Here is a 27,736-nt window from a genome sequence, read left to right on the forward strand (position 1 = left end):
ACCGAGTGGACCCCTATTTGGTTCCTGTAGCAGCTACCCCTAGGCCCCCGCGCCTGCCAAACGGGATTTACGAATGCCGTGGATAGCCATCAACATTCTCCAAATGAGAAGTCCCCAACTGCCGGTGGTTCAGGTTAGCTTCTGTTACCATTGTCTTCCCCCTTTTGTCCTACCCACTGCCACATGCCTCCCGTTTAAGCTGCAGTGTATGAATTCAATGCTAAGTCCACACCATATTAACATGTAATACTGTTCTATGTTAGCAGCAGTGGTAATACTATTGTTTAAACAATTATACATAAGCAAGTAGCAAAAGTAGTACTCAAGGCACGGGTGTAAGCTCGTCCAGCGCAGGAGTCACATCTTGCACTGGAAGGTAAAACAACACGCACTCTCTCCTGGGTTAGTTATCTGCTTCAACAAGGAGGAATGGTTGTAAACCTTGGCCTAGGTCCACGTGTATGATGTCCCCCTGAAGGCCCTGGTCGTCCCCCTCCCCATTACTGGCCAAGTCGTCCTCAACAGAGAGTTCGCTGTTAATTATTATAATGGCCTGGGTGAGGGGTGACGCTGCGCAGCACTTCTTCAAACAAATGGTAATGAGAAGTTTGATTAGAAACACCCCAACAATTACCACCACAATGATTAAAAGTACTGACCCTATTAGTCGCAACAACCAACCTCCCCAGCCCTGGAAGATCGACTTCCACCATGCATAACCTTCCTCACGTTCCACTCGATTGCTTGTGAGAACTTCCACCACCTTTTAATTCGGGCCACCGCACGATTAGTTATGTCCTTCGGGTCCGGAATCCAGACGCAACATTCTCCTTCAATCATCCCGCATACCCCTCCTTGCTCTGCTAGAAGCATGTCTAAAGCTACTCTGTTCTGCATTACCATAGTGCGCATTGATACCAACATTTCTGTTAATTCTGTATAGTAAGCCATGGTTACATTACCTAAATATTCCAAAACTTGTGAAAGCTCATCTAACCTAATGCTATTAATAGTAGTACCGGCATGTGGCATGAAAAAGCCAAGAGCCTTCTCCCACCAGGTGCCTTTGATCACCCCTAAGCGCTCTGATACACCGGCCCATCCCTCTGGATCCCCTGTCTCTGATGCGCTGCGTCGATGCCGTGGTGGTGCAGGGGTAGGGTAAAAAGTGGTCTTAATTCTGCTATCCGGAACTACTGAAGCTAAATAACAACTCCCTTCCCACCCTTTTGGTAGGTAGGGGTAAGCCTTGTCCCCGCAAACCAAGTGAATGCCTTTTGGCGGGATCATCCCGTTGTCATGGTGTAAGGCTGCTTTTATTGTGAATGTTACTTGCTCCTCTACCTGGGTGTCCGGGTTAACAGCGATGACTTCCTGGTCAGCTGATTTCGAGGGGAAGTTGAATCTCACATTCTGACTTTCCCATTCTGTTTGCTCCCTGTCCTGTAAAACAGACTGCTCCCCTGGTGTTTTCTACCCATAGGGGAGATGGTACCACCATTACATTAGCACTCGGATTCTTCCCTGCATAGACCCGTTGTGTATAACCACGGGCTGAGGTCTCAGCTTCGAGCCCTTCTACTGGTCCGGTTACATGATTGAAGATGGTTAATGGTAGTACGGAAAGAGGAAGTCCGGTCACGAGGCCAGATGGTGGTTTAAGGCACACCCAGCACTCACTCCGGTTCTCAATGTTTGCTATCTCTGTGGTTAGGGGCTACAAAGGTATTCGGGGGCCTTGTTGGTGACTCCTTTCTTTGTACAGTGAAGCGTATCCAACTACTCCGTGCTGTGTGGTTGCTCCATAGAACGCGGCAATAGTATGCCAAATGGGTGTCGTCTGGTACTTGTGGAATTCTAGTTATCAGACTCGCGTGCTGGCCCCATTCATATCCATATCTGGTGGAGGACCCCTTCTTTACTTGTCTCGCCACTGTGTGATCCTGGCCTGCTAGTAAATGGTACCATAGGATGGCTGCAAGGCCCTTGTGTCGGTCTACCAGGTCACTGGACCCATCTGCTAGGATGCAGGGTATTTCTATGAGTTGTTGAGGTCGGAGCAGCGGTACCTTTATGTCCTTAATGTTCGGAACCATTGACGAAAAAGGTTGGGTGCGGTTAACTGAAAAGACTCTTACTGTGTCTAACTCCTTGTTATGGGTTGTCCCAAAATTTGCATATTTGCTTGCTGTCACCTCTCTTGGTACCCCTCTCCTGCTACGCTGTAAAGAAGTTGCTAACTCACTCCCGTTTCCCCTTTCGTGGTCGAGGTGTAGGAGGCGTGTATGGTTCTCGGGGTCTAAGGCTGTCGGTTTGCTGCCTAGTGACAGGCCGCCCTCGCACAGGAGCAGCGCTAGCACCAGGAGTTGCATGTTGTGTCGTCAAAGGTCCTGTCGCTGTTTCCTGTATTACAATGTTGTTGTCGTCTAAACCTGCCTGTTCCACGTTTGGCAGGGTGCCTGGTCCAGGTTCCGGCTCCACGTCTGACGGAGCGTTTGGTTCTAGTGCTGGTCTTTCAGGATCCCTGTTGTCTACGTTTTCAGGTCCCGGGTCCGGCGGGGCACCTGGCTCTGCTTGCAGTGGGTCTCCTTGTACTATCTCTCCCTGTCCTGCTGGGCCGGCCCCGTCTTGGTTTGGTGGCGGTGGAGGGGGTCTCTGTAGAGTTATCACGTCTTCCCCCTCGTCGTCGTCTTCACTATCCCGGTAAAAGACTGAATCGGACACAGCCGGAACCTCTGCTGGGGTTACCTCCTCCGGTTCCCTAGTTTCAGCGGCTTCCTTGGGTGCTCGTTTACAGTGTGAGTGGTGTATCCATGCACTCTTACCCCTCACTTTGACGGCCGAGAGCGTGGTCAAAAGTACAGTGTAGGGCCCGGTCCACTTGGGTTGTAGGGCGTCCTTCCGCAGGAACTCTTTCACCCAAACTCGTTCAGCAGGTTGGAAATCATGTAACGGGTCTCCAGCAGGTATCGGCAATGCTTCTTGTACCTGTGAGTGAAAAGCCCTAATGGTAGCAGTGAGTGTTCTGCAATAGTTCATCATTCCGTCAGTCATACATGCCAAATCCCAATCTCCCATATCTGGCGGAGCCGAGACCGGTAACTGTATAGGACGTCCTGTTATTATTTCGTGGGGCGAGAGCCCCCTTGTGGCATTATTTGTTGCCCGCATTTTCATGAGTGCTATCGGCAGCACGTCTGGCCAGGGCATTGACTGGTCCTCGCAGAGTTTGGAAAGCGTCTGCTTTAGGGTTTGGTTCTCTCTTTCTACTGCCCCTGCTGACTGGGGGTGGTACGGACAATGCAGTTTCTGGTTGATACCCAAGCCTTCGGCTACTTTCCCATTACTTTTGCCGTAAAAGACCCTCCTTGGTCCGAGGATAGTCGTGTTGGAATCCCAAATCGCGGAATTACTTCCTGTAAAAGTAGTTTGGCCACTGTATCAGCTTCCTGATTGCTCGTGGCAAAGGCCTCTACCCACTTAGAAAACATATCCACAATTACCAGCACATATTGGTGATGTTTGTATGCCGGCATTTTTATAAAATCCATCTGAAGGTGTTGAAACGGTCCGGATGGGGGTGGGTGTGCTCCCCGTTTCTTGGCGGCATACTTCCTGTTATGTCTACCACAGGTCGCACAATTGCTAACCACCTCTGTTGCTGCTGTTGTTACACCTGGGGCATTCCAGGTTTGACGAATAATTTCCGCCACCCCTTTTATTCCCATATGGCCCTGCGCATGTGCAGTGAGGGCGAGCCACGGTAGCAATATCCGGGGTACAAATGGTCTATTTCGCTCATCCACCCATACTCCATGTATGTTTTGCTTTGCACCCTCCTTCACCCTCCATGATTCCTGTTCTTCCATAGTTGCGGAGACCTGCAGGTCCTTCAGCTGTTCTTGCGTTTGTGGACCGTCTACCATTTGCTCCACGTAAAGTTCGGTCGTTGGTTGTGGGTTCGCCTCCTCTTCATCGAGCACTGCTTTTGCCGCTAAATCTGCTCTTTCATTGCCTTTTGACACTTCATCTGTCCCTCCTGTGTGAGCTTTGCATTTAATCACTGCAATCTGTTGCGGCTCTTGTGCTGCTCGTATCAGTCGTTTGATCAAGTCCCCATGTCGGATAACCTTCCCTGAGGACGTCTTAAAGCCACGCAAGGCCCAAATGGCAGCAGAGTCATGTAAGATGCCCCAGGCATACCTAGAATCTGTGTATATGTTCAATGTCTTACCCGCACCCAGCTCACACCCGCATATCAATGCTTCCAGCTCAGCTTGTTGGGCTGAAAATCCCTTTGGTAACAATTGTTTCCTCAAGGTGGCGCTTGCGGTGCATACTGCAAAGCTAGCAATGGTTTTTCCCCATCGGTTCTTCCTCGCCGCTCCATCCACGAACAGTTCCAATTCTGCATTTTCGATCGGGGCTTCCTGTAGGTCACGCCTAGCCTTTGTCTCTTCCACCAGCACTCGTTCACACACATGTGCCTCTCCCTCATCACCCGCTGGCATTAGGGAGGCTGGGTTCAGTGGCGAACATCTTTCGATCGTTATATTAGTTGCCTGCAACAGCACCAAATCATGTTGAACTGCTCGTGCCGCTGATATATGTTGTGTCTTATTTTGCCGTATCAGCGCCGCCACATCATGCGGTACCTTTACAGTCAGCGGAGAACCCAAAACCAGCGTCGCTGTTGCGGTTACTGCGTATTGCGTTGCTGCTACTGCCCGTAAGCACCCAGGATAGGCGGCGGCGACCGAGTCCAAATGACTACTGTAGTACGCAATCGGCCTATTCTTTCCTCCGTGTTCTTGCGTCAGCACCGCTTGGGCGAACCCTCCTCTTTCATGGACGAATAGAGTGAAGGGAAGATCATAGTTCGGTAGCCCCAATGCTGGTGCTTTTGACAAGGCCTGCTTCAATGTTTCAAAGTCTTTGTTCGCACCATTCGTCCAGGAGATCTTATCCCCCTCTGCCTCTTTTACCATGTCGTACAGTGATCGCGCCCTAACTGCATAATCAGGGATCCACTGCCGGCAGTACCCCGTCATCCCGAGGAACCGTCGCAATTGTCGCAATGTAGTGGGTTTTGGGTGCTCTAGGATTGTCTCCACCCGTTCAGCTCCGAGGCTCCTCTGCCCCTGTTCCAGTATATGTCCCAAATACGTCACCCTTGGCTGCGAAAACTGTAATTTGTCTTTGCTGACTTTGTGGCCCTTTCGGGCGAGAGCTGTTAACAACGCTACAGTGTCCGTTTCACATTTCGTTTGATTGTCCGAGCATACCAACAGGTCGTCCACATATTGTATCATGACTGATCCTTCCGGGAGCTCTATGTCCTCCAGGTCCTCCTTCAGAGCCTGCGAGAAGAGCGTTGGACTATCGCAGAACCCCTGCGGAAGTACAGTCCAGGTGTATTGTTGTCCGTCGTAGCTGAAGGCAAACAAGTGTTGCGACTCTTTGGCTAGCGGTATGCTAAAGAACGCTGAGCACAAGTCTACCACGGAAAAATGCGTCGCAGTGGACGGCACCCCTGACAGTATCGTAACCGGGTGTGGCACCACGGGAAAGGACGTTTCACACATTTATTCACTGCTCGCAGATCTTGTACGAACCTCCATTTGTTTCCTCCGGGCTTCTCCACCGGCAGGATTGGTGTGTTACATTGGCTCTTAGTAGGTATTATCACCCCTTGGTCGCGTAATGATGCTATCACCGGAGCGATCCCTTCTATTGCCTCTTTGCGCAACGGGTATTGAGCCACTCGAGGCAGGGGTACCCCTCCTTTATCTGGATAGACACGGGCGTTGCGGCAGCACTCTGCCCACGTCATTCGGATGTCGTGTCCATAATTCAACAGGTACTTCCTGTAGTCTTTCTTCCGTTCTCGTTTCCCTGTTTGTCTGGCGGCGTGGCCTTTCGCTGTTCATCTCATGCCTTTCTAACATACATGACAAAATTTGATCAGGTAAGCATACTTTCCATCCATCCCCCGTCGACTGGCCTGTAAAGTGCTCTGGGTTTCACTATCCCTCCCTGGTGGTTCCGAGGCACATCTCAACCTGGTCAACATTCTTCCCAGTTCTTCGGCACTATGACCTTTACCGACCGCCATTGAGACGTGCGGGGTAAGTCCTTCTCTGTGCTTCATTAGCTCACGTTCCTTGTTAGTTAGCTCCACCTCCATTGCCGCTCCCTCTTTCCCGATCCACAAAGTGGTTGTCATTAAAGTGCGTGTGGTAGCGTACTCTTCATGTACTCTGTCCGAGTAATCAAAATCCTGCCCTGTTTCGTCATAATAGACCGTACAGTGTAAAGGCAGTTCCACTTCTTTCAATTCAATGTCGTTGCCACGCAACCATTCCTCTACGTCCCGCAATCTTTTCGCACTTTCCCAATCCCTAGTCAGTTTATCTCTCCCTCTTGTGACACAACCCGCAACCAATAGACTACCGGTCCGAGTTCGGTCATCATGAGGGTCATTACTTCCTCTTGCAATGCCAGCGGAGCATCTATGAAAACTCCGTCTTGCTTGCATGTTATGGTACATCCCATTCTGCACAACAAATCTCTTCCTAACAAATTCATCGGGGTGTGTTTGGCTACCAAAAATGCATGTTCTCCCCGCAGGGGACCTACTTCAATTCGTAATTTGTCCGAGATCGGGATATCCTCTCTCCGTCCCGAAACCCCCACCACACTCACTGACTCACCTGAGAGTGGCAGGTTCTTTATCTCTCCTTGTTTTAGTGTTGACCGGGTGGCCCCTGTATCTACCAGGAATGTTACTTGTCTCCCCTCTACGTTTAAGGTCGTGGTCAATTCCCTTACATTCCGCGTTTCCCTTTTGCGGAGCCACCACGGTGTCCTCATGTCAATAGTTTCTTCCTGCTGTCTCCCTTCTCCTCTCATACTCTCTAGGGGGCGCCGTTGGTCTCTCTTGCTGTTGTGGTGGCCGCGAGCCCCAGCCTCGTTGTTTAGGCGGTGCCGGGCAGTCCCGAAACCAGTGCCCGGATTGACCGCAGTTAAAGCATTCTCCCTGTTTTTGCGGCTCCCTCTCTCGGTTCCAAGGCCTCCGCTGGTCCCGTTCGCTTCATACCGGGGTTCCCAATCTGGATTTTCCCAGCGAGGCCTGCTTTCCCTCTCTTCGTATTTACGGCTTTTCAATTCAAGATTTCTTGCAACTAGAGCTTGGGTATCTTTCTTTCCCCTCCGTTCCTCTTCTCTCAGAGTCTGCCAAGCCTGTCTTGCCCTTTCAAACACGGCATCTACGTCAGCCGTTTTCCACCCTGGCATATCCGCTTTCACCTCTCGCCTTACTTCGTCACACAGTCCATCTACGAACATAGTGTTCAGGAAATGGAGGGGCGTCTGTGCGATGTTAATAAATCCTGAGTGCAGTTCGATCTGCTCATACAGTCGTGCCTTGTACTCCCCAGGTGATTCCTTGGGATTCTGTGTGACATCCTGTATTGCCTGCCAATCCATTACCCTTGGGGCCATTTCCGCCGCAAGTTCTTCCATCAGGGTTTGTACTCTTCCTCTGTACAGTGCCTGTGCTTCCCGGTCGGCTCCCTCCGGGTAATGTCGATTTAAGGTGGTATCTGTTTCTCCTTCCATTTTTACACTCCAGGCTGCCGCACGCCGGCTCCAAACCGCACTGGGCAAGACTGCAGTGCAGATAAACCCTATGTCTGTCCTGGTTGCCCCCTGCATTTTTATCTGGTCATGTAATATCTGAATGGCCCTTCTCGGGTTTTTCTTTATACATTCTTCCATGCTAGCTTTTACTCCCCTAATGTCTTGTGGGGTCCATGATCTCCAAACCCAATCTCCCCCTGCTGCTTGTATCATGGGGAACTGGTGAATGTCGGTCCCTCCTTTTACTCTGTCCCCTTCTAAGACAGGGTAAATTCCTTTGTTGTCCCAAGTCGGGTTGTCGTCTTTCGGTTCACGTCGTCGTTGATTTCTGCTATCTGTGCTAACGCCTGCTTCAACTTCTCCTGTCTCTCCTCACTCTGTATCTTGACCTCCGTCAGCTGCGCTAACACTTGGTCTAGTTCCCTCTGTTTGTCCTCTCCCTGTGTCTTAACTTCCGTTAGCTGGTCTAGCGCCTGTTTTAGTCTCCTCTGTCGTTCCTCGTCTTGTATTTTTCGTTGGTTCACAGTCCCTTCTAGTCCGAGTCGCCTATGCTCTGTCTCGACTTGCGACTCCATTAGCCACGCGGCCAATGCTTTCCAGTGTGGTCCACTTTGTTTCGGGCCGCCTGCTTTGCCCTCTATCAGCGCATTACTCACTGTGTTTAATATCTTTGGATCTAAGGATCCAGTCAGCGGAAAGGGATCTTTTCTTCCCGCGGTCCACTTCACCCAGTCCTGTATTCCCTTTACGTTATCGATTCCATATTTGTCACTGATAACTTTCAATGTTGTTCCTTTTGGTATCTTCTCGTTCTTTGAAGATTTATTCCCCATTCTTTTGTTCTTATCTTATCAACCGCCTAATAGCTATAAATCGTTTCTCCTTTTACACCGGGACTGAGGTCCCTTTCAATCAGCCGCCTAATAGCTGTAAATCGTTTCTCCTTTTACACCGGGACTGAGGTCCCTTTCGACCCGCCGCCTAATAGCCTCAAACCCAATGAAGGCCTCTAACCTTCCCTCTCTTGGTACAGGATTCCAACCTGTTTCCTCCTTATTTCACACGGATACCTTTATCCTCGACCCTTACCGGCTCTACAAACACTGCCTGACAGCCCTTCCCCTTTGTGCTCTTCAGACAAACCGCATTCGAATCACCTCATATGTGTTTACCGTTACAGTTCTTGATTCGAGCAGATCCTGGAGCTGCGTCCGGCAGGGCGCAACCCACCAAGTGTGCCAGCGCCGCCTAACTGGGGCTCCCTATTTTAGGTGCCCTACGTGCGATCGCCACGCACCTTTAGCTGATCCCTTGCGATCGCTGTACACCAAGTGGAAGTCCCACCGTCCACACCGCCAGCATCAGTCGAATCCCATCCTCGTCGCCAATTGTTATGACTCTCCACTCGGCCGAGTAAGATGACAGAGTCAGATGAGGATCCTCGAATTACACGTTTTATTTCCGAAGACCACACGCATGCGGAATGTGACTCAGTGACCCTTCAGTCAGGCTCCCCTGAATCACATTAAGAATATGCTTCAAAACAATCACATATATAATCACACAAAGCAAAACTGGGTGTGGACTAAAAGTGTAAAGGAAAACTGGGTGTGGACTAAAAGTGTATGCTAAGGGATAAGGAAACAAAGAAGTAAAAGAAATAAATGTGGCAGTGGGCTTCTTTCCCCCCTCCCTCGGGCCCTAGGGGAAGTTGAATCGGTCAATTCTCAGATATGCAACCACAGTTTCCAAGCCACCTACACAACTCTCAGATATGCAAGCCTTGCAAACTAATAACTTTCCTACACTCCTTCACTAGCACCTGCTGATAACAAAGGCAAAGCTTTGGTGATCACTGAGAATAGGAATGTGTGGGCAGCATACACTGAAGGAACAATTCCACAGTTCTCTCCAAGGTTGCACTAAGGGCACACCACCACAGAGCAACAGGAAGGGTGATAAGGGCTTAGTTTCCAAGAAACAGGAACAGCTGGGCTCTGTCCAAAAACAGTGGGGTGCATGGAACATTGGTAGCCTGAAACATTTAAAGCAACATTTTAAAGCAAGGTTTGAATAATGCACAGTTACAAGCAAGGTTAGAATCCTGACAGCTGATTAACACACAGCTAATGGTCCAAAATATGACCACCTAACATATCATCATAACACATACGAATTAGGATCGCCGACATACGTTCACCAAACCACGCCTCCCAAGCTTCATTTGTTTACGCAAGAAAAATTTAGGTTGGATACTTTTTGAACACACCTCATATATATATATATATATATATATATATATATATATATATATATATATATATATATATATATGTGTGTACATGGATACAAACAAACATGACATAATAGTGACCAAAGCTTTTCGTGCTGCACTCTTCAGGGTAAAAATCGCAGCAAGTGAAGGAGGAAGTGAGGGCGTGTGCTTTATACGCAGGTCTCAATAAGGTAGACGCTGATTGGTTCAACCGTAATGACGTCACGGTTAATCCGAACACCCATTGGTCGGCTCATCATCTTCACCTCGAGCTCTCATTGGCTGGAGCAGAGTTTGTCGATGATTGACGTTTACAACCACATCCTGGAGAGAGGGGGGATGGGTTTCCCCTAAGGTTCATTCACCATTTGTTAACGTACTTCCCTTGATCTTTCCATACTGAAAGAGACACAGAGATCGTACAAATTCCTTTTGACGACATAGTATTGGATCGGTGGTGAGGATGAAGGTTGCTTCCAACATACGTAAATGAAACGAGCTCCAACCTCGGCTCAATATCCTGAACATATCTGCATTGTACTGGTCGGCACAGATGGGGTTGGCAACCAAGTGCTGTGCAATGGCAGATGAAGCAGGTACAGTGGTCGGTGGTTGCTGGATATTTCTTTATGCTCGCACTGGTTGTGTTCTCACCCTCACAATCTTTCTTCGAATCGCCAAGGGGACGTGATGTTTGATCCGAACATTGCTGGTTTGTGAAGTGGGTAGCACATCCTTGTTGACTGATGTCAGCAAACGGCGAGAGGTAAAGATTACTTGGGGTTGCACGGCCAGAAACGTGTTGGACACAATATGTTTGATTTGTACTTCAAACCTTCGTGATGATTGAACTTTCCAGGGCATCCTGATATAGACTGGACATTTGTCCGGACCAATCTTCCAATCTTTTGTCGTGTTTGGAAACTTATGTATGTATCTCTTAACTATATGCTCAGGATAACCATTCTCACCGAGTATATTCATGATTTTGTCAATTTCAGCAGGAAGATTACAAGGTGAAGAAATCCTCTGTGCTCTGTTAACCAGGATATTTATCAAGGCAATTTTGTATCTCGTGGAGCTGTAGGAGTCCCACCGAGTATACTGCCCTGTGAAAGTCGGCTTCCAGTCGACGGATGGTGTGAAACCAAGGATGGATCTCTCAACCAACACGTCCAAAAAGGGTAACGTGTTTGACGATTCCAGCTCCGTGGTAAACTTCAGTGCTCGATGGAGAGTGTTGATCCATGCCTGGAAATTGTCACATGCCGTCCGAGACTCAAACAAAGCAAAAATGTCATCAACATACCGATAGTATTCGATGGGGGAATCGACCCCTTGCCGACCAGTCAGTTTCTGCATTTCATGATAGCCTACAAAGATATTTGCAAGAGCTGGGCCTAATGGAGAACCCATGGCCACACCGTTGTTATACATCACACATACATCATGTTGTTAAAACTGAATTCCACCTCCCTCGTTGCTGTGTTCATCAATTCCACGAAGACGTGTTCCGAGATCATCGGTTGTTCCACGTCGGTGTAATACAGCAAATGTGCGCATATCTCGATTGTCTCTGTCAAAAGGACATTCGTGAACAAGCTTTTAATATCAAAGGATGCCATGATGTTGTCCTCACTTGTCGGTGTTTTAGCTCTAATTGATTCTGCAAATGTGAAGGAATCCTTAACCACCAAATGAGAAACTGAATCCAATACTGGTTGCAGTACCTCTCCCAACCACTTATCAAGTTCATGTTGTGCTGATCGCACCATGGACGGTATCGGTTTTAGAGGGATATTCTCCTTGTGAATCTTCGGCAGGCCGTACATTCTTGGACGTTGGGCTCCAACAGATTTAATTCTGTCGTACACCTCCTTTGATAGTTCTCCACGTTTGAGAAGCTGCAACAGTCGTTTGACGATCTGACCTTCCACCTGAGGCGTGTGATCATGTTCCGTTTCACCGCCCAGTTATTTAAATTTGGTTTCGTCTTTCAGGATTTCCATCATCTTGTCGATGTAATCAATCTTATTCATGATTACCACTCCGGTGCTTTTATCTGGTTTACAGATGTGAATGTCAGCATTCCTCCTCAATCCTTGTATTGCCAAGAGAACATCCCGTTGCATGTGAAAATCCGCGACGTCATTAGGGATTCCACAGTACGCATACGCGAGGTCCGATAGTCCAGCCCTCAGCGCCTTTTCTGCTTCGTTTGACACAGCCTGATGTGTTGATAGTTGAGCATACAGGAGTTCAAACTCGGCAAAAATGTCTTCCCTCTTGATATTCTGCTTGGGAATGCTGAAGTTAAAACCGCGTGCCAACGCGAACATTTCCGTGTCAGACAGCTTATAGTCCGATTTATTGAGTACATGATGGGATGCGTCTTTGATGAGGGAACCGAATCGTTTCACTTCTATGATCGCATTTCTTCTGCGCCGCCATCTCTGCATGTTGGTCAATCGCTGAAATGTATCTACAAAACCGGATTGTGTCACACAGCGACATGAAACCACGTGCTTCGTTCCAGGCAATGCGTCGGACGCGACGTAGCGCGGACCGTGTACGATTCAAGCGCCCGATCTCATCCAGAATAAACATCCGCTCCACTGTAGTGCTGTGCTTCATTTTAGAACCGATAATGCGCTTTGTGATAAAGCCTGGGACCACGTTGTGCCACAGACAAGCCCAGAGAAACCTCTTGGATAACTTACCTGAACGACACTTACCATTAAACCGAACCAAGCCAGTAAGCTGCTCGACTTAACATTGTGAGTGCCGTCGTTTAAGATAAAGAAACAGATGTTTGGTACGACAGAACTTTAATATGGATACAAACAAACACGACATCATCGTGACCGAAGCTTTTCGTGCTGCACTCTTCAGGGTCAAAATCGCAGCAAGTAAAGGAGGAAGTGAGGGCGTGTGCTTTATACGCAGGTCTCAATAAGGTAGACGCTGATTGGTTCAACCGTAATGACGTCACGGTTAATCCGAATGCCCATTGCTCGGCTCATCATCTTCGCCTCGAGCTCTCATTGGCTGGAGCAGAGTTTGTCGATGATTGACGTTTGCAACGACATCCTGGAGAGAGGGGGGATGGGTTTCCCCTAAGGTCCATTCACCATTTGTTAACGTACTTCCCTTGATCTTTCCATGCTGAAAGAGACACAGAGTTCATACAAATTCATTTTGACGACATAGTATTGGATCGGTGGTCAGGATGAAGGTTGCTTCCAACATACGTAAATGAAACGAGCTCCGACCTCGGCTCAATATCCTGAACATATCTGCATTGTACTGGTCTGCACAGATGGGGTTGGCAACCAGGTGTTGTGCAATGGCAGATGAAGCAGGTGCAGTGGTCGGTGGTTGCTGGATATTTCTCCATGCTCGCACTGGTTGTGTTCTTACCCTCACAATCTTTCTTAGAATCGCCAAGGGGACGTGTTGTTTGATCCAATCATCCAATCTTAGTGTTGTGCGGCCCACGTACTGAGCTTCACATCGGCACTTAAACTCATAAATAGCATTGCTGGTTTGTGAGGTGGGTAGCACATCCTTGTTGACTGACGTCAGCAAACGGCGAGAGGGAAAGATTACTTGGGGTTGCACGGCCAGAAATGTGTTGGACACAATATGTTTGATTTGTACTTCAAACCTTCGTGATGATTGCCCTTTTCAGGGCATCCTGATATACACTGGACATTTGCCCGGGACCAATCTTCCGATCTTTTGTCGTGTTTAGAAACTTGTGTTTGTATCTCCTAACTATATGCTCAGGATAACCATTCTCACCGAGTATATTCATGATTTTGCCAATTTCAGCAGGAAGTTGACAAGGTGAACAAATCCTCTGTGCTCTGTTAACCAGGATATTGATCAAGGCAATTTTGTATCTCGTGGAGCTGTAGGAGTCCCACCGAGTATACTGCCCTGTGAAAGTCGGCTTCCGGTAGACGGATGTTGTGAAACCAAGATTGGATCTATCAACCAACACGTCCAAAAATGGTAACATAGGTCACTTTCTGTGTACGATCTCTATGTCTCTTTCAGCATGGAAAGATGAAGGGAAGTACGGTAACAAATGGTGAATGGACCTGAGGGGAAACCCATCCCCCCTCTCTCCAGGATGTGGTTGCAAATGTCAATCATCGCGAACTCTGCTCCAGCCATTGGGAGTTCGAGGTGAAGATGAGCCGACCAATGAGCATTCGGATTAACCGTGACGTCATTACGGAACAACCAATCAGCGTCTACCTTATTGAGACCTGCGTATAAAACACGCGCCCTCACATCCTCCTTCACTTGCTGCGATTTTTTCCCTGAATTGTGCAACACAAAAAGCTTCGGTCACTATTATGTCGTGTTTGTTTGTATCCATATTAACGTTCTGTAGTACCAAACATCTGTATGTGTATATATACATATATACAGTGTGTGTGTGTGTGTGTGTGTGTGTGTGTGTGTGTGTGTGTGTGTGTGTGTGTGTGTGTGTGTGTGTGTGTGTGTGTGTGTGTGTGTGTGTGTGTGTGTGTGTGTGTGTGTGTGTGTGTGTGTGTGTATAGTATACGCCGCTTTATAAATCCACCATGGGACCACGCCGTTTGGATTTATTGACCGGCTCGATTTATTAAGCGGAGAACCTATTTTCAGCAACCTTCTGGATAGATAAGACAAAAAGCGAATGTCGTTAAACACTGCTTTATGCTACAAAAACATTGATTTATCAAACAGTGACAAGGGGATTGTTCTAAAGAATCTCTCCAAGGTCGCTTGCTTGGGAGGGAAGGTTTTGCGCAAATGTTCCTTTATTGAATCCGTCACGTGGCAGAAATCGGGATGGGCAAAACCTGAGAGCTGGAGTCCCCTGTCCAAGTTGGCGAGTGCCGTCCACATCTCTGCCGCTGTTGGCATCGGCTCGGGTTCGTCGTCGCTTTCTTTTTCCACTTCTTCAGCTATGGGCTCGGTGGCTTCGAGAATCTGACCGACGAGCTGGTCAGTCATTTCCTCTTCCTCTTCCGTAATTTCGCCTGTTGTCTCAATGTCTTCGTCGATGGTGATCCATTGATCGAACACTTCGGCTGTGATCCTGGGTGGTGGCGAGGGCAGTGGCTCCATTTCTGGCATTGGTTCTGGTTCTCCAACAAATCCTCCCTTTCGCCAACAGTTCCGAATCGTTTCTGCCATAACTTTTTCCCACGCAACATCGAGCATATTCATCGTGTCGAGCGATTGCAGCCTCGCGCTGACTTGTCTTCGCCATTGCATTGAAACGGTCTAAGAAGGCCACCTTCTCCTCCATGGATAGATCCTTCCTCTTTTTGCTCGTGGTCGTCATCTTGACTCTAAATCACAACACAACTCGTGACTCTTAAAGTACAAAAATGCTGAGAGATCGAATTCAACCAACCGGCATAAGCTATAAACGCATACACGCTTCACCCGCTGTGACGACCGAAAAGTGAAAGCGTAGAGTGAGCTGGAAATCATTGCACAAGGCCGTAGTCAATGGGATTTCCACTGTGACACTGCGCGTTTGGATTTTCCAGTTCTCCTATAGTTAAACACCCCCCCCCCCTCCCCACAGCAGCGCATACCACATCAAGCTTAGGTTGAGACCGCTCACGTGCCAAGCAGGTGGATTTATTAAACAGCGGATTTCTCGATGTAAAATTCCGTTCCAACTCATTTTGGTCACAATAAGCGGCTGGATTTTATAACCGTGGATTTATAAAGCGGCGTCTACTGTATATGTACACATGTATTCTTGTATATATTCTTATATATACTATTGTGTGTATATGTGTGTATGTATATATTTATATATATATATATATTGGTCCTATCTCTCAATGGTGAAGAATCACTTTTAAAATTCTAGTATTTGGATCCAGATCTTTACCAAAATCGAATCAATTCATCCATGTTACACACCCAAACTATCCTACAAGTTTCATTCAAATCTGTCCATAACTTTTTGAGATGTTCTGCTCACAGACTGACAAACAGACAGATCAACAGAAAGATGGACAAACACGGGTGAAAACATAACCCCCGTCCACCTTCGGTAGAAGAGTTAATTATTGCTTTCCATCGCCAAGGTACATGAGCAATCGTTTGAAACCTTACCTCCATTACCTCTGACACTGAAGGTGAAGGAGGTTAGGTTTGCACCCCTTTCTGTCTGTTTGTTTGTCTATTTGTTTGTCTGTTTGTTTGTCTGTGTGCAGGAGATCTCAAAAAGTTGTCAACGGATCCGGATGAAATTTTGGGGACAGGTTGGGTGTGTGATAAGCACAAACTGATTCGATTTTGGTGAAGATCCGGATCCGGACCTGGCTACTAGAAATTTTTAAGTGATTCCTCACCATTGAGAGATATTGCCAAAAATGATATATAGCACAATATCTCAAAAAGTTGTGGACGGATTAGGATGAAACTTGGTGGACACGTTTGGGTGTGTGGCAAGGATGAATTGGTTCAATTTTGGTGAAGATCCGAATCCGGATCTGGATACGAGAATAATTTAATTTTTGAAGTGATTCTTCACCGTTAAGAGAGAGGGCCAAAAACGATACATGGCATATTTCAAAAATGTATTGGGCCTGATATGTTCCTGGGGATCTGGCTTTGTGTGGCAGAGGTATGTGCTCCACCGAGTGCCCTTCCAGTTTCAATGTTTTTTTTTTTTTGTCGTTCTGAAAGCATGGAATTGAGAGGAGCAATGTAAAAGATCATCATGAAAAAGGTTTGTATAATATTACAAACAAAGACCATTGATAACATGGTTTTCATGTACGCTCTTTGAACTGACAAAATAAATATCTTTATTACTTTGGGACAAATTACCCAAAGGACCCACACCATTTCAAAGAATCAATTTCATGTAGAAGTCTGACAGGATGGTACAGAGGTAGATCATTTACCTTTGAGCTGTTTAGTCCTGAGTTTGTCGACCTGACTATAAACTGTCAGACAATTGCTTGGACACGCAGGCTGTTTCATCAAAAAGCATGTTGTGCGTCAGATGGGTCATTAATTTGTGGATCCATCTATCGGCATCAATTACTGATACATGTTGAAGGTTCTAAAGGTGACACAGTGGCCAGATTACAAATTACTGCCATAAACAGCTCGAGTTGAACATCGGGCCAGGTCAACTGGTTCATGAAAGACTTTGACCAACAATACTTGCTCTGTGAACTGCTGTCCCCAACTTCATGAAACAAGGTGTAATGAAGAGGAAGAATTTCCTATCGGTGTTTTTGTTTTCTGACAAAACGCTGAGAAGTTTTGAAAAATATGCTTTCATATCTTTATGTCCAATGAATGCGTGTATACATGAAAATCATTACCAAGGATGGAGATAGCACAAAGGATGTGTGGAGAACTATGGATCAAAATGATGTCATGTGAGGTGAAAGCAAACACTGCTGCTGCATGTATCAAACCCTCTTTGACAGGAGAGCCCCACCAGTGAGTTGGGAGAGAAACCTTACCCGGATGACGTGAATTCCACTGAGGTCGATACTGCGGAATGTGTTGATATCCCAGTCTCACCTGCAAGTAATACATCGACACCTCCAGAAAGCTTGGGCTGCTTGACAGGTGCGACTGTTCGATTGTGCAACAAAAGCATTCTTACAATCAATCATCATCGCTCAGATATAAATGAGCAAATAAGCCAACAACAAAGTTAGATGTACTTGGTTGTTTTAATTGTATGATGATGAATTACTTTTGACGAAAGTTTATTCATTTGTTTTTATTCACCTTCCAGATTGACAATGACCAAAAGATTTACAGAATTGGCTCATTGAAGGATTGATCCACCTCTTGTCTGATGTTGACTTCTTTTGTTTTGTAAACATTATTGAGGCTCGTAAGAGAGCGAACGCACAACACACAGCAAGGGGGGCATGAGACAAGAGGGGCGGGAAAGCGAAGGACAAAACGGTGGGGAACAGAGACATTAGGAGATCTGTGGAAGGGAGAGGGATGGGGCGGGGAACACGGGGTACACAAGATGGACATTACAGGGACTTTCAGGAAGGAAAACAGGGAATTTGAAGGAGGTGGGTTTGGGGTGGATTAACGAGGGGAGAGAAGATTGAGGATTTGGATGGGGGCTGATAAGAGGTGGTGGTGAGCAGCTGTTTTGAAGGCCTGGAGGGAAGAATGGGATTGAACAGAGTGAGGGAGTTTAATCCAAAGTCAGGAAAAAAGAGGAATGAAAGAGTGAAGGTGAGCAGAGATTCGTGATTTTGGTAAGTTTTACCAGAAGGGGTTTGTTGGTGGGCCTTGAGCACCCTGCGGAAATATGGGGGGGGGGACATATTGCAGACAGAGAAGGGGGGTTAGACAAGAGAGGAGACAGTGGAAGACAGAAAGTCCTCCGACCTGCCTGCGGTGAGAGAGTGAGACGCCCAAAGACTCAGCCTCATCGCGGGAGATTCCAATGATCCAAATTGCCTTGGTTTCCATAGCATGAAGCCGAGAAAGGTGAGAGGCAGGAGCACCAGCCCAGAGGGGAGAGCAGTACTCCATCAGGCTGCAGACGAAAGCTGTGTATGTGGGCAGGAGCTCAGGTGGGCCGAGGAAGGACTTTGTACAACGGAGGATTCCCAGTCGGCGACCGGCTTTGGAGGCCAGCTTGGAAATGTGGCTTTCCCATGAAAGATCATGGCAGATAGTGAGACCCAGAAGCTTGAATGAAAGAACTTCTTCCAGAGGATTGTTGAGAAAGTAGATGGGAGGGGTTTCTAAATGGTCCTTTCGGAGAGACATGGTGAGAGTGTGAGATTTGTCTGGGTTGAAAGACATGTTCCACGTGTTGGACCAGCTTGTGATTTTATCCAGATCTGCAGAGAGTGAAAAGTCTGCTACTTGCCAATCTGAGTGATGACAGATGGTACGGCAGAGGGTGGGGTCATTAGCAAAGAGATAAAGAGGATTTTCCAGAGTCAGAGAGATCATTGATGAAAACCAGAAACAGAACACCGCCCAGAACACTACCTTGAGGAACTCCAGCCTGAACAGGAAGAGGGGATGAAAGAACTCCATTTGGGGCCACACGTTGACTGCGACAGGAGAGGAAGTCTGCGAGCCATGAGTGGAGATGGCCTTGGATACCATGGGAAGAGAGTTTGGCGAGTAGGGCAGGATTCCAGACCCTGTCAAAGGTATGCGATATGGCTCTGATTTCATGTCCGGCATTAAGTACCTCCATCCATTATTGGGAGAGCAGAAGCAGCATATCCAGGGTAGATTGACCTGGTCTGAAACCAAATTGATGATCGGAAATCAAGCCATTGGAGAAGAGGAAGGATTTAATGTCTGAAGCGATGATGGATTCCATAACCTTGCTGATTATTGGGAGAAGGCTGATTGGTCTGTAGTTGTAGGGATCTGTTTTTGCACCTTTTTAAGCAGGGTGGTAATGTTTGCTGATTTCCAAGCAGATGGCAGATGACCTTGAGCAAATGAGAGAGTGAATAGAACAGAGAGAGAGTGAGCAAGAGCAGAGGAACAGGTTTTTAGGACATGTGGGCTGATGCCGTCTGGACCGGTTGGAGAATCTGAGTTGAGGTTTGACAGCAAACTCTCCACCTTGTCAGAGGAAAATGGCACACAGTCCAGAAAGCGATGGGTTTTGGATGCAAGATTTAGATGCAAACACCGAGTTTAGGCATTCAGCCTTTTCACGTGCGGTATCAGCAGTGCGGCCATTTGAAGTAAGGAAGAGGATGGAGGGGGGGCATATACCAGAAACAGATTTGATTAGATGCCACCAGGGTTTAGAGGAGGGATAGAGGTTTGAGAGTTCAGACTTGAGATTGGAAAGATGATGTGTTCTGGCCTCCTGATGGTAGATACACACTTATTTCGAGTTTTATGGAAGGAACTGAGATTACTCTCAGTTGTGTTTGCTTTCCAGGAGGCAAAGGCAAGTTGTTTCAGGCCAACTGCCTCACCACAAGCTTCAGTGAACCATGGGTGGGAGGAAGGGTAGGACAACCGAAGACAAGAGGGGATAAATCTGTGCATGAGAGAGAGAGCAAATTTCTTTGAAAGAATTCCCAGGATGAGGTGATGTTGGAGAAAGTAGCGATGGGAGACCAGTCGAGAAGTTTGATGGCTGTTGGGAGAGCCTGTCAGTCAGCCTGAGTGTCATGCCAGACTCGGCATTGCTGTGTTGGTTCTCTCATAACAGCCAGAGAGATGTTTACTTTGACAAGCAAGTGGTCAGAAGAACCAATTGGAGTGGAGGAAGAACAGCAGATATTTTCAGGGAAATTTGTCAAAATCAGATCCAGAAGAGCTGGAGTACGGTTGGTTGAGATCTGGGTCAGAAAGTTGACTGATTCAGTCCCAATGAGTTATAGAAGTCTTTTGCTAAAGTGCCATGGCAGGTGAGAGAGGTACCCACACCCAGCCAACTGGCATGATGACAATTGAAGTCACCACATATGAGGAAGAGAGAGTGCGAATGAGAGGATCGAAGTTGGTCCATGTTTTTGGAAAGTGAAGTGTAAATGGAGTCACAACTGTTGGTTGATGGGACAGCACACATATAATCATGAGGTGGGAGTGGAGGGGAAGCCGTAACCAGAGGTATTGCTGGGGGAGTGAGGGAAGTGCATGGAGAGTGAGGAATAGAGTCTTTGATGAAGAGAGCAACTCCTCCACCAGGACCAGGTTCAGGTCTGTCATGCCGGCGGAGGGAGTTACCAGGGAGAGATACTAGGGAGTCAGAGATGTCTTGAGGGAGGAAGTTTCTGTTAGGCAGATTATGTCTGGTTTGTCAGTGGCAACCTGTATGGAAAGAACTGTCAGGTTTGAGTGAAGGCCCCAGATATTTGAGGTCCACACTGCTAATGAAGAGGGAGGGGAGGAGGTTTTGGGTGCAGGGGAGGGGAGGGGGAGGGTCAGACAATGGAGGAGGGGGGAGGTAAGGTGAGTTGTTGAAAGACTGTGGGTGATTGCAAAAGAGCTAGGGGAGGGGGCTGGACGAGGAGGAGAAAAGGCTCTGTGGTGCTGGGTTGAGATACAGTGGGGAGTAATAAGAGGGGGAAAAAGGCAATTGAGAATTTGAGGAGGTAGAGTGATGAGATGGAGGAGAGAGGGCAGGGGAAGGAGGCAGCTTTGTGGATGAGAGGGTGGGGCAACTCTCACAAGGGTGAGTGAGGGGGAGAAGGGTGAGTGGGGAAAGTTGAGGGAGAAAGGTGAAGGGGGAGTTTTTGAGAAAGGTGAGAAGGAAGCTTGGAGGGGGGAGAGTGTGATGGTTGCTTTGAGTGGGAGGGGTGAGAGCAGTGAATTGGCACTGAAGTTCGAAAAAAATATGATTGAAGGAAAGCGAACATGCATTGCAAACTGGGTTTTTTTAATTTTTAGTTCAGAAATGCAACTAAAGACATTTCTTGAGGGATGCAATAAAGGCAATTTAAGAGAATGGAGAGAAGAAACATTGTAACAGTTGGATTTTTAAGACAAGATATGAAGGAAAGGTCAAATTGAGAGCAGTCTGTTGAAATAGAAAAAGAGTAGTGAATTATGATACAGTAATGAGAACCACATGTGTGGAAGAGGAAGATGAAGCATTATAAGAGATCGTTTTTATAATTATTTTTTTATAAACTTTTTGATATGTTTTGATATTTATGTTGAATATTGTTTTGTCTTCAGAAGGTTTCACTTTTTATTTACAAAGTGAGACTTAATTCTCCAGCATACTTCAACCTGGGACTGTCATGAAAACACTTAGATATACCTCCATTTAATTTGACCATTCCTGTCTTTTTGGTTTTCACTCTAATTGGACTTTATAGTGAATGATGTTTCATGATAAAATAAGGTTCACTCACAAAACACTTCTTGTAAGGAAGCAAGAGTTGTCCAAAAATAAAACAATTTCCAAGAGTTCTTCTGGAAAAGCTCTTTTGGCACTGGTTTGTCTCTTTCTCCTTAAAAACTGCAGTGTGAGTTGCAAGTTTATCTTGGCAGAGGCTGTTACAAAACTAAGAGCCATCCAGGTGTTGGAGAACAAGTTGATTTGACAATCGATAATTCATTTAGAGGATTTTCAAAGTTGGAAAGGAATGCTTGACATCCTCATGAGAACAAATCACGACCATCATGAAATTAAAGATTAAATAATAAATATACTTTTGATATCAATAACCATCAAACCTATCAAAATCTTGCTAAGAGTTTCTTCCTGTGAAAAATTAAATTAAATAAGGCTTCTATCAATGCAAATGCTAAACTTCTATATTTCTTCTGGAAAATGCTTGAAACTGCTTGTTTATACATCAGCAATCAATAAATTGAAGTGGTCGATTACATGTTCGCAGCATTTGAAATGACAATTTTACCCAATATTTATTTTGTGATCGCATGGATAAAGGAATTGCCAAATGTTTAATTCCTGATATGGGAACAGGAATTAATCTTGATCTGAATTATATTTTTAAAAGGGGGTGTATCGCAACAATGCAAAACACAGTTAGCTTAACTGGAGCAGTTCCAATGAAAGGAATATTTGGATTTTGTGATCACAATAAAGTATTGTCTGGGCTGAAAATTAGACTCCAACTAAAAACAAATTATCATGAAAATAGACAGTTTTGCGGCAGATGTTTATCCTTTGACAGGGAGAAGAAACAAGTTTATTACTGAGGAAATTACATTCAGGGTGTTTCAAAACGATTGATACAACTTTGACTTCCTGCCATTTCTTTGTTTTTTGACCTGCACCGTTTTCCTTTCCAGGGTTTGGTGGTGTTATCGTGTTATTTGTTCCCTGGTATTTCGAGCTCTGTAGCTCAACTATGCCATTGACAGTGAAGTAGACGACAAAAGTGGTGGCTCTGTGGTATGTATGAGTCTAAATCATATGTAGACACCTGCCGGAGGTTCTGCCGGGAGTACGACCTCAGAACATGTGATGGACCCACAAATTGTGCCATTCAACATATTGTGAAACATTCTGAGCACAAGGGTACAGTGCACAACCTGAGCAAGGGCAACAGTGGCAGACCAGCATCAGTAACCAAGAGTCAAGCCAGCATCGACACCATGTGGGATTCTGCAGTGGACATTCCCAAGAAGTCCCACCGCCGGCGCTCCCGGGAGCAAGGCTTCAAACCAACATCAGTCTGGCGTATCCTCATAAAGGAACTGACGCTTTTCCCATACATCATCTCTATTGGGTATAAACTGAGTCAAGATGACATGAAAAGGAGACTTCATATGTGCAAATGGCGCAGTGACAGGATGGAGCGGTACCTAAACTGGATCGACCTGATGTGGTTCAGTGATGAAGCCCATTTCCACTTGAACGGTGCCATCAACAACCACAACAACATTTTCTGGCAGGTGTCTCCATTATTTAGTCTCATACCACAGAGCCACCACTTTTGTCTTCTGCATCGCTGTCAATGGCATTGTTGAGCTACGGAGCTAGAAATCCCAGGGAACAAATTCCACGATAACACCACCAAACTCTGAAAAGGAAAACGGTAATAGGTATAGGTGAAAAAACAAAGAAATGGCAGGAAGTAAAAGTTGTATCGGCCTTTTTGAAACATGTGTAGTGTAGACAATAGAGGGTTCCACTAAAATAGACCTTGACACATTATTATTGTTAATTACCCTCGCCAGAAGAGAGGGAATTGCATTTGGGTCTGTTTGCTTGTTTTGTTTATCTGTTTGTCTGTCCGCATATAACTTGAGTATGTGTATGAATTACATTAGACCCACGAATACCCCGAAAACGATTTAGACCCTTCACAACCTCAAGACCAATTAAGACCCCGAGGACCCCGATAACCCAGAGGACCCTAAGGACCGAAATGACCATAAGGACCCAAAACACCCAGAGGACCCAAAAGACCCTGAGGACCTAAAAGACCCCGATGACCCATAATTCTCAAATGACCCAAAAGACCCTGAGAACTGAAAAGACCCAGATGATCCCAAGGACCCAAAAGACTGAAAAGACACAGAGGACCCAAAAGACCCCGAGGATCCGAAAGGACCTAAACAACCCTGAGGACCCAAACAACCCGAAGAACTGAAAAGACCCCAAGGACCCAAATGACCCTGAGGTCCCATAAGACATTGAGGACCTAAAAGATCCCTCGGACCTAAAAGGATCCAAAAGACCCTGAGGGCCCAAAAGTCTAAAATAACCTGTAAGATCCTGAGGACCCAAAATACCTCTTAGACCCCTATAATCCCATAAATCCCATTACACCCTTTATAACCCTGAGACTTGTAAGACCCTTGAGATCCTCTAAGACCCTTTAGAATCCTGAAGACCCTTGGATTACTTTCTACCATTTAGACCTTTAGACCTTCACACCTTTCAGACTTTTTAATACCCTGTGGATCCCTTTGACCTTTCAACCATTTTTAGACAGTTTAAGATCCTTTATACCACTCAGGCAATGCCAACCCTTCAGACCTTAAGTTACATTCTTTGGACCCCTTCAACCTTTTAAGACCATCTCGACCCCTTGGACACATTTAGACCTTTCGACCTTTCCAAATTTCAATCTTTACACCTTTAGATCATTTGACCTTTACACATTTACAACTACATCATTTAGGCCTTTCATTTGCAATGAATGACCTTTCATTTAGTACATTCTTCCATTTATTTTCCACTCACAATATACCACACAAAACCAGTCCTGGCGAGGGTCTGCAATTTCTGATGCTCTTTCTTGTTTGTTGTATTATTATATTATTATGTGGATTGAATAGTTAATTTTTTGATGGAAAGACATTATTTATGGCTCAATTATATTAAAAAAAAAACAGATGGGGATTCCAATGATAATAAGAACAATGTTTTAAATGCCAAGCGGCAAGATGATGAGGTGTTTGAGAACATCAGATTACCACATATCAAGGCCCTTTTGTCAGAATAGAGAGTGATTGGAGATGACGACTGCTTGAATGAATGCCAGTGAAATGATAACATCTAAATGATGGATATTCAGTGAGAACAAACATAAATGAGATTAAATGTTGAAGCTCGATTGGCAGAAATATACATTGAACACAGAGTTCAATGAAATGTGTCAAATGTCTCTCACAGAAGGTTCCAGTGAAAGCCGAGAATCACCAGACTGCACAACAAGTTCATCTCATGGCTGGCAGCCTGAGGACATCCCTGTGAGGCTGGAGGACTCCACCATAAACTCATTGCATGGAGATGAACCAGATACTAAGACAGAGTTTCCCAGCAACAGCCCTCCCAGCCAGGAATCATGCACCGCTTCCTCTCGGTTCTCTGTCACTCGTGTATCTGATGGAGAATCGTCACACGGTAACCGAAATACAAACGCAGGTATCTGTTTTCAATCACAGCCCAATACTGAATTCCAATCCATAAGTCCGGAATTTGAGAGCTCTCTCCCCAATAATAATCAAGACCAATTTGCAGGCAGTGAACATGGCATAATCGAACACACCATTGAGTGGATATCACTTATGCTTGGAAATTGTACCAGCACTTTATACTGTTGCTATTATGCAAACTAATTCATTGCTGCATGCCAGCAGGTGATTGGTGTGTTTTAATCTCCCATTATCCATGTTTCAAAAAGTGCATCATGTAATAAAAGCACAATTTATAATGCAAAGAGCACCATCTGATAGCGATTATAATGGATTCTGATTTCTGCTTGTTGAGAGAGACAATGAGTATAGTTTGCTTGCTTGTTGTTTATTTTTTTATTTCTTTATTATTTCTGTTAATGTGGAGGCTTTCAAAAGGTAGGACAGCTGTTTCAGGCTTAATTAACCCTCTCCGTACTGGAAGAGACTTGTGCAATTACAGCTAAATGGCAACTTTAATTTAAAAGGTGAAGGAGTGACATAAATAATGTGCGAGTATACTGACTGCAAGCAGTGAGTATTATCGAGCTTTACCCGATTCAGAATCTTCATAAATAGGTTTGGCATAAAACTTATAGAGATTTCAAGCTGTGTTATGGACACAAGCTTTACATATGGAGACATTCCATTTATAGGCAATGGTTTCATCCTCATCCCACATCCTCTCTCAACTGCTGCCATTTTGATTTATTTTTTTTTTGATTTTTTTAAAATCCTTTTCTTGTCTGTGAGCATCATATGCATCAATGGTGTGACGCATAAAATTTACATTTCATTGTGGAATCACCAGTCTTGGAAAGAGTTTGTGGTTTCACACTCCTTCAATGAGGAAAACTTAATTATCCACATTTAACATGTGTGGAACATATTGAGATATCTATGCTATATAAGGTGTCGTGCGTGCGTGCGTCCGTCTTTGTGTAACATTCCATCCACCCATTGGTTGGCCAGTTCGCCTGACTCCACCCACAATTTCAACCTGAAAAATCATACAGCTGCCATGTTCGTGCTTACTGCTATGCAAAACCAATGACATCTTTGGCACTGTCATATTCACAATCGCCATGTCTGCCCTATAAATTTCCCCCTAAGTGTAAAACGATTAAAGTGACAGTTAAAAGGATTTCTTAGCTGATAAGTGTCATGGGCTTTGTGAAGATAGGCCTCAGCAATGGAGTCAGCGGTATGTTGTCTATACACTGCATAGACCAAATAACTATGTGGCATTCTCTCAAGAAGGGCTTTACCGTGGAGGTTATGCATGTCCTTGTTACTATGTACGACTATTTTCTCTTAAAAATACTCAGCCAGGGACCATAAATCCCATGTCTTTGTCCGAGCCTTCCAGGACTCTCGCGACGTTGTGAAAGAAAGCATCCGTCATTATTTACTTTTAACAATGTGTTCATATGCATTAGGAAGAACATAATTGGATTTCAGTCGTTTATTGGCACAATTATCCAATCCATGGTCACTTGATAGTTGCAATGCCACGGGGTTTCCGCATATCTCTCAGGATTGTGAGTTTGGACAGGTGACCGTGACAGGTTTCTGTGAAGTAGGTAATTGCATTATGGGGGAGGGAAAAGTGTTAAATATTCCTCTGTTTCAATGTGGGAATGTCCGTTTGCTTTTATAAGTGGGAGGAAGGTAAGGAGGGGAGGACAGTGTTGGGCTTGGGAGGGGGGGAGGAGAGCAAATATAGGACAGAGTTGGGAGGGCGAGGTTGAGGCTTTGGGGGATGAGGGGTTGAAGAATTTCTGTGAGGGGGAAGGAGGGTTGAATAGTTCTGGTGGGGAAGGGGTTTGAAGGCTTGAAGCTGGGAGGGCATTGACACCTTAGGGTTGGGAGGAGGAGGGTGAGGACCTTGGGGTTGGGAGGCGGAGGTTGAGGACTTGGAGTTTGTGAGATAGGGGAGAGAGTTGAGTACTCAATCCCATTTTGCATTTTGTGGATGTTCTGTGGGTCCTTTCTAGTTACTGCTTAAACATTTGTGATTATAAATCTTATGAGACAATGAAAGACAGAAAAAAATGACAAGATCCATAGGACTGATATTAATTGAAAAATACAGGCAAATAAATGAAAAAGTATTCATCGATCTATAATTCCAGCAATCTCTGTGTGTCTGTCTGTATGTGTGGCTGCGACCGCCGTTTCTTGACAACCCCTGGTCCGATCTGATTGAAACTTGCCAGGAATATTGCTGGGGACCCGAGGATGTGCCTTTTCAAAGTTTGATATTGTTGCGAATTCGCGCCTGCCGGCGTGCGAGCGGCCACGTAACTCGAATCGCGGCACGTCGCCCACCGGACGGACAATTCTGTCGTGACCCTCTCGGACTAACGCCGGGAACTAGTCACAGGTGGGCCTTTCGGCCTCACCACGATCGTGCCAATCGGC

The 27,736-nt window shown here is 46.0% G+C and overlaps 1 protein-coding gene across 8 annotated transcripts in view; it reads left to right on the forward strand.

The window, feature by feature from the left end:
* The window catches only part of LMTK1 (lemur tail kinase 1), a 421,666-nt gene that overhangs the window by 355,856 nt on the left and 38,074 nt on the right, over positions 1-27,736 (forward strand). For 7 of the 8 annotated variants that reach the window (XM_085886592.1, XM_085886566.1, XM_085886575.1 and 4 more), the window contains 2 exons: positions 17,389-17,533; positions 25,032-25,283. In XM_085886592.1, coding sequence (XP_085742718.1) covers positions 17,389-17,533; positions 25,032-25,283 — 397 coding nt within the window. The remainder of the gene's footprint in view (positions 1-17,388; positions 17,534-25,031; positions 25,284-27,736) is intronic. The other variant, XM_085886581.1, reaches the window with a different exon arrangement.

This window comes from Eptatretus burgeri, chromosome 1 (assembly GCF_056783735.1).
Source record: "Eptatretus burgeri isolate ZD-2024b chromosome 1, Ebu_testis_v1, whole genome shotgun sequence".
Taxonomy (NCBI): Eukaryota; Metazoa; Chordata; class Myxini; order Myxiniformes; family Myxinidae; genus Eptatretus; species Eptatretus burgeri.